The sequence below is a fragment of the Musca autumnalis genome, unplaced genomic scaffold, assembly GCF_047663935.1.
Source record: "Musca autumnalis isolate F117 unplaced genomic scaffold, ASM4766393v1 scaffold_3, whole genome shotgun sequence".
NCBI lineage: Eukaryota > Metazoa > Arthropoda > Insecta > Diptera > Muscidae > Musca > Musca autumnalis.
In genome coordinates this window covers 28,863,555-28,877,242 of record NW_027411866.1, presented here as the reverse complement: position 1 = coordinate 28,877,242, position 13,688 = coordinate 28,863,555, and the positions used below count along the sequence as shown (strand labels likewise).

The 13,688-nt window shown below is 36.4% G+C and overlaps 1 protein-coding gene across 7 annotated transcripts in view; it reads left to right on the top strand.

Annotated features, from left to right (window-relative positions):
* LOC141399541 (uncharacterized) overlaps positions 1-3,853 on the top strand; it is a 229,560-nt gene extending 225,707 nt beyond the window's left edge. For all 7 annotated transcript variants that reach the window (XM_073978509.1, XM_073978511.1, XM_073978512.1 and 4 more), the window contains one exon: positions 67-3,853. In XM_073978509.1, coding sequence (XP_073834610.1) covers positions 67-3,767 — 3,701 coding nt within the window. In that variant the 3' untranslated portion in view covers positions 3,768-3,853. The remainder of the gene's footprint in view (positions 1-66) is intronic.
* The last annotated feature ends 9,835 nt before the right edge of the window (positions 3,854-13,688 follow it).

Here is a 13,688-nt window from a genome sequence, read left to right as displayed (position 1 = left end):
TTTTTTTTTTATTAATTTGACATTTGCTAATTTATAATTTTTTTCTTTTCTTGTTTTCCTTTTCAGTTGATGCTAGTCAAGTCTACAGTTGCGATTTAACCATTGGAGCTGTGGGTCTTTCCGAAATACGTTTATGTCACAAATCCGAGTCATATGATAATTTCAATACCGATGAAATCATGAAATTACAACGTACCACAATAATACGTGAATCGTTGACCTCATCGGAATTCAGCGGTCGCAATTCAAAGCATACAACAAAAACCACTAGTCCATATAGTTCGACAAATTCACTGAACTCAATGGATTCGTCGGGCATACACAGCACAAAGGCAACTAGAAGCGCACAACCAAAAATTGCAGCACCACCCAGGAAGAAGCGGGTTGCACCCAAACCGCCCAGTCAGGCTGCCATACCAGAAAAAAGTGCCTTGATTACACAGAAAACACAACAAAATGGCACGCTGCAATCGCCTGAAGGAGAACAAAAATCTTTGACAACCAAAGATTTTTCCGTTTCTACGCCAAATTTAAGTTCTACATCCAATACCTTAACCACGGCTCACAGTGATATAAATGGCAATGATTGCAATGGTCACTTAGCCGAGGAAGAGGAGGAACAGGTGTCATCCAAAAATCTAACCAATGGTTATACGGAAGATACTGTTCTATATGCCCAGGTACAAAAGAAGAATGCCTTGAATTTGAATAACCTAAATGGCAGCTCTGTGGCAAATTCCCCCTCACACTCGCCTTCCCCCGCCACTCCAGAGATTGGAGACCACAACAAGTTCCCCGAACCTTCGCCACGTAAGAAGGTAGTACCTGTGCCTCAGAAAAAGAAAACTGCTGCTCCAGCAGCACCACTCAACCGAGGTTCAATGTATAATGATGATACTGAGTCAATTGCCTCCAGCAATGTGGCTTCAGAACCAAGTACCCCAGTGACATATACCGCCCCTAAACCTGCTGAGAGGGCAATGAGCAGGGAAGACTTATCCAACGACATGCCGAAACCACAGCCACGTATCACCACCAGCACCACCATGTTAAACACTCCAGAAGAGGAAGTGATCACCACGAAACAACGTACCACAGGCAACAATGTTTCCAAAGTTATGCTAAATCGAACTCCCACCCCTGAACCACGTTCCCTGTCATGTGAACCACCCGATATGGATGTTTGCTATGAAACCCAATTGGAGAACCTAAAACGTCCCATAGAAGAAGACAACGTCTCAAAACAAGCCGATTCTGGCATAGGTGAGCCTGTACCCTCACCCATACCCGATTGTCTGCCTTCCGAGGTTTGCCATTTGGATGTGAAATCTAATTTTGAATCCTCTTCCGATGATGATGACATGGTCAAGGTTTATAACTTTAAATTGGGCAAAACTCTGGTAAAGCCCTTGAATGAGACCAAAACCTTGGAGGAACTAACTCTGATGAATGCTGGCCAAGAGGAAACCGACAGCGAACTCCAAACTCCTCTGACACAGGTGCCGTGTTCGGCAACGCCATCAGAGACTTCATCATGGAATTTTTCCATTCCCATTTCACCACCTCCCAACTTTGCTGATGGTAAATTTGGTGATGCTTTTGAAAAGGAAAAACAACAGGAGCAGGAAAATCCCATAACACCAAAGATTGTCGAAAGACCTGTACTAAATTTTGAGGTACTCAAACAAGAAGAAGCCGAGAAGAAACCAAAAGTTGTGGAAAAGTCACCCACCACACCTTTGGATAATATTTTGGGTGAACTGTCTGCCATAATCCAGGATAAGGGTCTGGATACCTTGATAAAGAAATCAGAGGAATCCGCTGAAATTGAGGCGGCCAAACCAAATACTCTAACCAATTTCAGTATCACCTCTGGGGCCCAAAGCAATTTAACCAAACCCAAAGAAGTCCAATGCGAAGAGAAAACACAAAAAGTGGTGGAGGAGACCGAGAAGCCAAAGACCACATCGCCGCCCGAATCGCCCATAAATGCTCCAGACGAAGAGAAACTTTATCGCAAACGTAATAGTGTTACAAGCCTTAAACAAAGGCGTTCCATAAATCGTTCCGATTCATTCCACACCACAGCCATAGCCACGGAGAATAGTAGTAACCTTAACAGGAGGACCTCTTCTCAAATGTCTTTGGATCAAATTTCAGGCAATCTTAATCGTCGACGATCTTCCAGTGAGCTAAGCATAGGCGAATCACCCTCCCTGCAAAGTTTAGAGGTTATGAAGACCATATTGAATTCGCGAAAAAATAGTCTAGCCCAAAGTGCCTCAGAGGAAGAAGAACCCATAGAGGTAAACACCAGGAGACCTTCGGAAGAGTTGAAATTTACCAGCCTGGAGCTGAAAACGAAAACTTCTGGCGAAAACAAAATCCAGGAGCAAGAGAATGACAAAAAGCTCTGGGAGACAACAAACAAGGAGAGTGAAAGCTCTAAAGCTTCAGAAGAATTGGCTGAAAAGAAACAGCTTCCAAAAGAGGCCTCTGTGGAAAATGTGGAAACCAAACCCAAAGAGTTGCCCAAAGTTTATCGCTACTCTGGACCACCCAGCATAAACTTTTCCACCTGGAGTGAAAGGCCAAAGGCCCAGGTGGCCATTAAAAATGAGGGAGATTATATATTCGGTGGCAAAATGAGTCGCCAATCCACACCTGCTGGTCTCTATGAAGACCAACTAAATTTACAAACACCTCCAGTGGCGCCCAAACCAGATACCATACAACGTATGGGTATACCAGAGAAAGATTATGAAGTACCCATATTGGTGAAACCTCTACCAGATGTCATTATCGACAAAACTGTAGTTCAGGCTAAACTGAAAGCCGTGCAGACACAAAAAGCCGAAAGCCCGATCAATGAAAAACCCACAAAACCACCAACACCTGTGAAAAATATACCCAATGGCAGCCTAAAATTGAATTTACAAAGACCCACAGTGGAATCTGTACTCAAGCCACAAACCCAGACCATAGTCAGTACAGCTACCCTGCCACGCAATAATAATAATAAACGATTTAACACTCCCTCTCCCAGCAGCAGCACCGCCACGACACCCATTACCCCTGGTCCTCAATTGCTGCGATCCACTTCCACAAAACGTGATGACAGGAATACTAAATCAATGGTTGTGGTAAGTGAAAATAAAGCTACCACTCCCATTACACCCGGCCCACAGTTGTTACGTTCCACCTCAACTAAGCGTGAGGAGCGTGAAACCAAATCCATGGTGATTACAAATGAAACGGTCGCCGCCGCACCATTCGGTCAAAATACCTTGAGACGCACCGGTTTCAAGGAGAAAATGTTGGCCCAGGAGGAAGAGGAAAAACAGAAAATCAGCAGCAACCAGCCATCCAAAGCTTATACAAATGGTGGCGAAATTAAAGTCACCTCTACCACCACTACCTTGAGCAGCAGCGCAAAACCCCCCACTAGTGCCAAATTACATTTAAATTTACAAAAATCAACATCGATAACCATTACGAATGGCGGCGGCAGTAGTAGTGCTACGATCACACCCGTTACTCCTACCCTTCGACCCAAACCTCAAACACCAAAAACAGCTCCTGTCACAAGCACTACAACACCACCTCCAGCAGTTGCAAACAAGCCTCCAATTCCACCGCCCATGTTAATGAGTGTAAATCTGAAACCTGTTACCGCAGTGCGGTCTCCCCTGCCAGCTGGTCATCCCAGAGATCAGTTAATGGATGCTATAAAAAACTTTAAAAGAGAACAATTGAAAAAAGCGTAAAAATCCAAGCCAGGAAATCAAGCTTTAACCAAGTCGAATTGTTGTAAGAGTAGAGAGAGAGAAATAAAGGTTTTTTCTTCTAAGAAGGAGAGAGAGTTTATGAACGAAATGTAATGAAAGAGGGAGATAGAGATAGTGAGCGGGCGGAAAAATGAATGGAAGTTTGAAGAAATCGAACTAGGTTGCCCCACAAATATGGTCAGGGCAAATATTTCTTTCTGGATATTTCATGTTAAGAAAATTGTTGAGTCCTCTTTTCTGGGAATGGAATGTGTAGTAATAAATTGAGAAACAGCGAACATCGATGTTTTCCATAGAAATTTTCCAAAATTCCCAAATTTTAAGATGATATTTAAAAAATTTATTTGTATTGAATTTTAAAGATCAAAGAAATATCATCTTCCCAAGACAAGGGGTCAAGGTATGTGCTGAACTATATATATTTCAATATATATATAAATACAGTGGTCCTTCATTACATTTTGGTATATAGAAAGTCGTTACTAGAGCATATGTTGTACTTCAAAAACAACTTCACCACAATTTCAAATACGTATTTTAATAAATGTGGCAACCAGGCTTATTGTTAGATTTATCTATGAGATTTCCAGCTCATATGCGTTCCTCACTCATTCATAGAGCACCATATCCGTAACATAAAGCTTTTTCGTTACATCTAACGGTAAATGGCAAGGCAAGCCAAAACTTCAGATAACAGTAAGAAATTCGGCATTTTTTCTGATGAACAAAAGTCTAAAATCGATTAGAAGTCACTTCGAATTTTAATGGATTCCTTGTGAATCAAAAAGAAATTATGGACGTGTTCTCAGCCTGTGTAGCCTAAAGAAATAGTGTTTTCAGAAATGGTCCAGACTTGTCTGACATACGGCATGTGGGTATGCTCAGATGAGATATGGTTGAAATTATTTAACAAAATGTGAATTACAAATTCTGTACAAATTCGTTAAAATTTCAACGGTTGTGAAATCGATCAGAGCACGTTTCTTAAGTCGTTGAGTTTACTCTTTAGGATTGGTATACCGAAAATGGAATTAAAATTATTGAAGGAGTTTAAAGCGATTTCTGTAATTGAATGTCGATGTGAGTAGTCGAAATAGTTCAGTTATTGTTCAGTTATGTATTTCATAAATCTTTAAGAAAGTCGGCATTTACTCTGACATGTTCATAAATGAGAAATCAAAATAAAAGTCACTTAGTAAGTCAACACTTTGAGATAATTCGATTACAAACTCGAGACAATTTCGTTTAATGAAAACAAGATTTATAGAACAAGTTCTGACATTGATTTACATTTGAAGGAAATTCCCATAAGAGCATAAGAGAGCCTTAAGAGCATTCATATGGTTGGGCTAATAACAGCATCATTCCCATTCATTATCCGAAGTACAAGCAAACATTTCAGACTTTGTTAAGAAATGTTGGACATAAGTCTGACATGAGTTTAAGTGTCTTCGCCAATCAGTTTGATTTGGACTATAAGAAAGAAGATTGCACTAAATACAAAATAGCCGGATTCTCATTCCTATAAACAAAGCATTCTAAATCTACACTGAATAAAATGTGTATTTTCTATATGGAAATCGTATTTATTGGAGAGATTATTGTTATGATCTAATTGAGTATTCCGTTCATATCTTCTAGCATTCACTGGTTCAGAATGGATTAGGATTACAGTGCCTTTGATATAATCATCAACAAAAAATATTACTCAAAATTCTTCTTCTTCAGTCCAAAATTAATTTGCCTAATGAATTTTCAAGATGTTTTAGGTATTTGCAAGAATTAAGGGAGAATTCTGCCTTATGAACCAGTTCACTATAGTTCAGTAACTCAACCATTCACTGTTTCATTTGGAATTGGTATTTCCAAGCTTTGGATAAGACCATTAACAAGAATGAACTAGTTCAGTACCTCAACCATTCACTGTTTCAGTTTGTATACTTATTTCCAAGCCTTTGATAGGATCATCAATAAGAATGTTATTAGAAACCGATCTACATAACTCGAACTAGTTCATAATGTAGTTCAGTAACTCGAACCATTCGCTGTTTCAGTTTGAATCCGTATTTCCAAGTCTTTGATAGGATCTTCAACAAGAATATGTATTTAAAATATGTATCTTCATAGCATGAACTAGTTCATTATATAGTTCAGTATTCATCATTCACTGTTTCAGTTTGAATCTGTATTTCCCAGTCTTTGATAGGATCATCAACACTAATATTTGCTAAAAACTCTTTTTCATAATAAAGTTCAGTAATACAATAACTCTCTGATTGAGTTTGGATCCGTATTTCCAAGCCTTTGAATTATTTATTTAAACCCTTTTTCACAACATGAACTAGCCCATTACCATTGGACATTTTCGTTATTTAATTCAGTAGTTCAATCAATCGCGATTTCAGTAGAAATGAATCTATCAGTAAGCTCAGCTATTTATGTAACAGTAGTGTTTTTTCAGATGCTCTTTTAATAAATAATTGAAAAATGTACTAATTAATCCTGCTTAGTACGAACGTTCGTTTCGATGAATCACTCGTTTGAACTAGTTCGTCCTTGCACTATAGTTTTTTCGATAAGCTTTTGATCTGAAGTAATTCACGTGGCAGCAGTTTTCTTCGGGAACTACAGATAGTTTTTAGGTTGTTTTTGTTCCAAAAGTACTTACTTACTTAGCTGGCCCATTACAGAACATTTGTTCTATAGGCCGAACTAAGAAGAGATCTCCATTCCTCTCTATTTGTTGCTTTGCACTCTGGAATACCGCGCCTTTTCATCTCATCATCCACTAGTTTGAGCCATCTATTCCTTGGTCTGCCAATTCTGCGTGCACCGCCATGTGGCATGTATTCGTACGCCTTTTTGGCGGGTTCATCATCGCTCATTCTTATGATATGGCCTAGCCAACGCAATCGCTGCATCTCGATACGTTTAACAATATTGATGTCGTTGTATAGCAGATACAGCTCGTGGTTCATGCGACGTCGATATTCACCGTCAACGCAGATTGGTCCGTAGATCTTTCGAAGAATTTTTCTCTCAAACACACCAAGCACTGCCATGTCTGCTTGCGCAAGTACCCAGGCTTCGGAGCCATACATCAGCACGGATAGTATCAGTGTTTTGTAGAGCGTTATTGTTGTTTGACGAGATGTGGCTTTGTTTCTAAACTGCTTACTTAAACCAAAGTAGCATCTGTTGGCCAATACAATTCTTCTTTTTATTTCACAATTGATGTCGTTTGTTGTGTTTACGGAGGTGCCGAGGTAGACGAAGTCTTTTACTACCTCAATATTATAGGAACCAACATCCACAGTCGGTCCGAGTTCAATGGATGCGCGTCGACACCATCAACTTGGTCTTCTCACCGTTTACCGCCAGACCCACTTTAGCAGATTCTCCTTCGACCTTTATAAAGGTATCAGTTACTTCTTTTACTGATCGGCCCATGATGTCTATATCATCAGCATTAGCAAGTAACATGTGACTTGCCAGGTCTAAAGCCGCATTGGTATGGTCCAATTATCTCGTAGACCATAGGCTTTAGTCGTTCCAAAAGTCTTTGGTGTAAAAAACCTCTCAGTCATGTATGTGTTAGTAGTTTTCTTTTTAATCGCTCTTTTAGTGGCCTCAAAGATGCTTAGTTGCCAGTCAAGCTTCAGTTGCTCCTTTTTGTGAATCATTCATTTGAACTAGTTCCTTTATAAACTGCTTAGTCGAGCCTTTCTTACGATTTGTCTCTTTTAATGAATGGGTGAAAATACGTACGATTTTGACTGAACAAGTCCGTTCGCTCTTTTTGGTGAATCATTAATTTGAACTAGTACTTCCGTGAACTACCGAAAACTCTTGGAATGTTTTCTGTTTTGATAAGATCTTGATCTTAGAAACCATAAGAGTTGTAGTTCGATTCTGTAACTAGTTAACGACAGAATTACCAAAAATTATCGATAACTGTAAAATTTAATTTGCTTAGAATTTTTATAATTAAAGAAATTTGTCGCTAATTTACCGACCAAAATAAAGTTGTCGCTAACCTCAAAATAAAGTTGTCGCTAACCCCTACAGAACCGTAAAGGTTGTCAACTTTTCATTCACAATTTTGCGTTTTGATTTTACGAATTTTTGTCGGTAACGGAAAAAAAATTACATAAACCCACTACTGCTCCACTTGCTTGTGTTTATAAATCAATTATTTGAAATAGTTTGTTCGTGGACTAATTAACTTGAGTGTTTTCAAGATATATTCTCCAAAATTCGTCCAGTTTGTTGTATATTCTAAAAAATTTCTCAAATGCTAATACATCTGTTCGTTTTATTTGAACTAGTTCGTTCATTTGAAAAAAGTTTTTCGTCTAACAAAGTTATACTTTTACGTTATCGGAACTACAAAGAAAATTTTTCACAGAAAGACTAATGAACAAAATATTTTGAGCAAAACTCCTGTAAAGAAACATGCTGAAATATGATAACACTGGCATATTCATTTCCTGTTTAAAATTTTAAACGTGGCAAAAGTAGTAAGAGTTGTGAACTGCTCTCATATGAAGTATGGGAACGCTTTTTGAATAAAAAGTGGTAAAACTTGAAGATTCTTGCACATAAAGGAACAGATTTATTGCCACTGTTCTCCTAATGTATCATGGCATAATTACCAGGGTAGCTGCATCAGCGAATTGTTACAAAAAATCGTTTGTGGTACTCTTAAAATTTCAAAATTTGTTATGTTTTTACAACAACTTATTTTGACAGTTGAAGTTCGATCAGCTAGGCTGATGCATCTGGCTTGGTAGTTTTGTTATGAAACGTATTCAAGACCCACTCCTCTGTGTCTATATTTCGCTCTCTCTCTCTCTCTCTCTCTCTCTCTTTAAACCAGAGATGAACACGTCGAGAGTTTTACTGAATGTTCGTGTATGGTGAGACTCATTTTAAATTAAAGGCCTGTTCATGCCTGGTCTCTCTTTAATAGCTAGATCCCTTATTTTGCTATGCTAAAGCTTGGTTCTGTATTGCATGCATGTCTCAGATTTGAATAGGTAATGGAGGGTCAATAAAGGTGTCATATGATTCTCTCAAATCATGCTCCACATTAAAGGCATTTCGTTAAATTAATTTGAATTCTTCTTCTTTATTTGCCTATTCGTTTTACGAATTTATGGTGTCAATGCAGTTACATAAAATGTATTACAGTATATTCGGTACATATATGTGTTTATAAGTTGTTGATTATTTCAGCAAAAGATTGTCGAATTTGAATTACGTAAGTCTTTAAAAATAATGGTCATGATTTCAAGCGAAGCCAGCATTATGTCTTCATTATTGAGCTTTCCGCGTAACTTAAAGATGAAGACATAACATAATTATTGCTTCGCTTTCATTGTGAAATGTACAAGAATGAATAATAACGGAGACCCAATCCAGTGTGGCTCCTCAAAGCGAGGGAGTAATTCCTTTTTGTGTTCTTTCCTTTACACAACGACTTTGTTAGCTTTGTTTGTCTATATTTCTTGTTTTTTTTCTGTATTCCATATAATAATTTATAATTTATTATTTTCTTTTAATGTTATTATGGTATTCTTTTAGTTAAAAACTTTCTAGTGAAACTTGGTTCTAAACCAATGCTTAACGCGCATCTGTTTGTTAAAGAAAAAAACACAAACCCCCCAATTACTTAAGTCACAAAAAATTATAAAATAATTTTATTTATAAACAAAAATTCTTATTTAAGAAAAATAAAAAATATTTTTATGTAAAATAAAACAAGATTTCCCCCTTTCCCTTAAGGTACTGGTCTTTATATAGCTTTTAAATGTTCTTATTTAACAAATTAACAAAAAACGATTTTAATTTTGCAAGAATCAGCCTCTTTCGGAGCATACAACCAATGAAAGAAAGCATCAAGTGGCGATTTGGTGTGTCATCTTTGTCATTATTAAGGGATTCGAAAACAAAATTGCAGGACCCCTTAAGCATGCCATGGCTGCCTCTAATCACCAACATTCATTTGAAATTTCTTAATTTGGAAATTCGTAATTTCCTTGTTTATTTTTGTTTTAAGTTTTCTATTTTTTGTTTCGTTTCAATAACCAAATGTTTTTAAGACATTTTTGTTAATAAGTGTAAATTATATAAATACATATGTATGTTTTAAATTAGTTATAATTATTTAATGCTATTATTGCAGTTATATATAATTTCTTTGTTTTTTTATTTAAATTTATTGTTTATTTTATATTATTTACTTTATATTATATTTAAAAAATGATATTTTTAAAAAAATAATTTAATTATTATATCTTTATTGAAATGTAACCAAGCTGTATGATTTTTTTAATAAAACTGTATTATAAATAAAGTTTTAAAAACAAATGAAAAGAAAATGATATTTTATTGAAGCGGTTTAAAAATAGATCCGGAGATATTATATACAAGATACACGGAATTAAGGCCTCGTCACATAAGAGGATTTCTGGCTTAATTCATTAAGTTGCATGTTCTTCCGGCTTTAAGTCAAAAGTCAAAGCATACGAAAATCGTGTTTCAGCGCACATTCAGCCGCAACTCTACCACTATTTAAAAAAAAAAAAAAAACATTGCAATAAATTTAAATTTATTAAAATTTAAAGAATGCCATTACGGCCAATTGTTTCTTCTACAAACGTGCCTTGCTACCAATTGTCCAAATTTTTAGGTCAAATATTGAAAAATATCATTTCGAGTGACCTCAATATTAAAAATTCCACTGAACTGAAACAAAGTCTTAAAAATGTCCATCTCGAGAGTTCAGACATTTTGGTATCTTTTGATGTTGTTTCATTGTTTACAAATATTCCTATACACACTGCAATCAAAATTATAATGGGGAAATGGGACCTTATAAAACAATACACGAATATCTCCAAAAAACGTTTCCTTCAAATATTGCAGTTTTGTCTCAAAGAGAACAATTATTTTATGTTCGAGAATAAAATCTACAACCAGGCATTCGAAATGCCTATGGGAAATCCACCATCGCCGACGATAGCCGATATAGTTTTAGACCACCTTCTTGAGAATACAATCTCAAATCTTAAACAAAAGGACAAAGGTATCAAATACATTGTTAAGTATGTAGATGATATACTAGCAATAATTCACGAAGACGATGCCGATGATATCTTAAAAACGCTCAACCAATACCACAATAAAATACAATTCACGACAGAATTTAAAAAAGAAGGTGCAATTCCATATTTAGATATAATGCTAAAACGCAACAATGATCATATATGTTTTGACTGGTACACGAAAGAAACATCATCAGGAAGAATATTAAATTACAACGCAACGCAACCAAAACACAAATCTTCAATACAGCAAAGAGTCTGATATATAGAATATTAAAAATAAGTGATGATCAGTTCCACAACAAGAATATCCAAATAATAACAAAAATCTTGAAAAATAATAGTTTCCCAACCAACGTCATCAAATCTCTAACAGATGAAACCCAAAGAATAATCAAAAACGAGAAAAATACAACCTCAACCAACATTACCAACACAAGTCAAACAATTGAAAGCCAACCAAAATATTTTTACGGTGTACCTTACATCCCTGGTTTGTTTGACAGCCGAAAATTACGACAAGTCATAAACAACAACAACATAAACTTTGCTTATAGGCCGAATGCTACGTTAAGCACAATTTTCACAAACACAAAAAGTCGAATTAACAAACAACAACAACAACACAATGTAGTTTATCAAATTAGGTGCAAAGGCAAAATAAACGAAAACTGTCACAAGATCTATATCGGGACTACAAAACGAACGTTGGGAACCAGAATGGGAGAACATAAAAGTGACATTGACAAGAAAAAAGAGACAACAGCCTTAGCACAACATGCAATGAGCACTGGTCACTCTCCTGACTTTGAGAATGTCACTATATTAGACAAAGAGAGAGTTGAAAAGAAAAGATTGATGAATGAAAGTTTGCGAATACAGCAAAACATTGAGAAAACCATGAATCTAAAAGAAGATACCGACAACATCAGTTCGTGCTATGGGATTGCCATCAAATAAACAGTGGGAGACACAATTTCAGGCGTTTTTATACCCTCCACCATAGTATGGGGTGTATATTAAGTTTGTTTTTCCGTTTGTAACGCATTGAAATACTCATTTGCGACCCTATAAAGTATATATATTCTTGATCAGGGTAAAATTCTGAGTCGATCTGTGCACGTCCGTCCGTCCGTCTGTGGTAATCACTCTAGCATCCACAAAAATGGAGATAGGACGCTGCAATTTTGGGAAAATGCCTCTTTTGTTTGCAGGCAGGTCAAGTTCGATGATGGGCTATATCCGTCCAAGTTTTGGTATAGTCCCCCGATTTACGGTATTTTGATGTTTTTAGCTACATTTTCAGACCGATAAATTTGACATTTAGGGTTCTTAAGTGCCAACGAACTTATATAACAAAACTTGTGGACATAGGTCCTCGTTTTGGTATAGCCCCCATATAACGGTACCCACCGATTTACGGTATTTTGACGTTTTTAGCTACATTTTCAGGCTGATGTAGCTATAATTTGACATTTAGGGTTCATAAGTGTCAATTAACTTATATAGCAAAAGTTGTGGGCATAGGTCCACGTTTTGGTATAGCTCCCATATAACGGTACCCCCGATTTACGGTATTTTGACGTTTTTAGCTACATTTTCAGACCGATTTAGCAATAAATTGACATTTAAAGTTCTTAAGTGTCAATAAACTTATATAACAAAACTAGTGGACATAGGTCCATGTTTTGGAATAGCCCCTATATAACGTTACCGCCCGATTTTAGGTATTTTGACATTTTGAGTCACATTTCGAGACCGAATTAGCTATAATTTGATATTTAAGGTTCTTAGTGACCAAAAAACTTATATTCGAAAAAAATTATGAACATAGGTCCATGTTTTGGTATAGCCCCATATAACGGCACCTCCCGATTTTCGGTATTTTGAGAATTTTACTTACAAGTTTTAACCAAATTATCTGTAATTTGAATGTTTGACATTTGAAATTCCTAGTGGTCACCACACCTCTCCACCAAAAATTGTCGAGAAAGATCGATGTATTGATAAAGCCCCCATATAACAGTACCTCTCTATTTTCAGTAATTTGATGATTTTAGCTACAATATTAAACCGAACTAGCAGTAATTTGACATTTGAAGTTCTTAGTGGTCACAACACCTCTCCATCAAAAATTTTCAACATAGGTCCATGTTCGGATATAGCTCCCATATAACGGTACCTCCCAATTTTCAGTAATTTTTAACCGAACTAACTGTAATTTGACGTTTGAAGGTTGTAGTGGTCACCACACATCTGCATCAACAATTTTCAACATAGCCCCAATATAACGATACTTCCCGATTTTCGGTACTTTGAGGATTTTACTTAAAATGTTTAACCAACGTAGGTCCATGTTTTGGTATAGCCCCAAAACAAACCTCCCGAGTTTCCGTACCTTAGCTTTGTTTTTTGATGAACTTTCTGTAATTTGAAATTTAAAAGCCAACAAAAATTGTTCATTTAAGTTAATATTTTCGTATACCCACAAACCTCCGAACTAGCTGTTAATGTCATTTGAAGTTCCCACGTTATGTACCGATTTGAGGTATTTTGAGGATTCTAGCTGCAATTTTTAACCGAATTAGGAGTTATTTGACATTAAAGGCTCCCATCAAAAACTGTCAACATAGGTCCATGTTTTATTATAACCCCTATATGAGGAAAAGTCAAAATTTTTTAGTTTCCATGAAGCCAAGGTTTGCACTATTATAATACACGAACTATTGTAGTTTACCAGTAACTATGACTATTGCTGGATTAATTTAGATGTTTTTGTACAAAGCTCAAA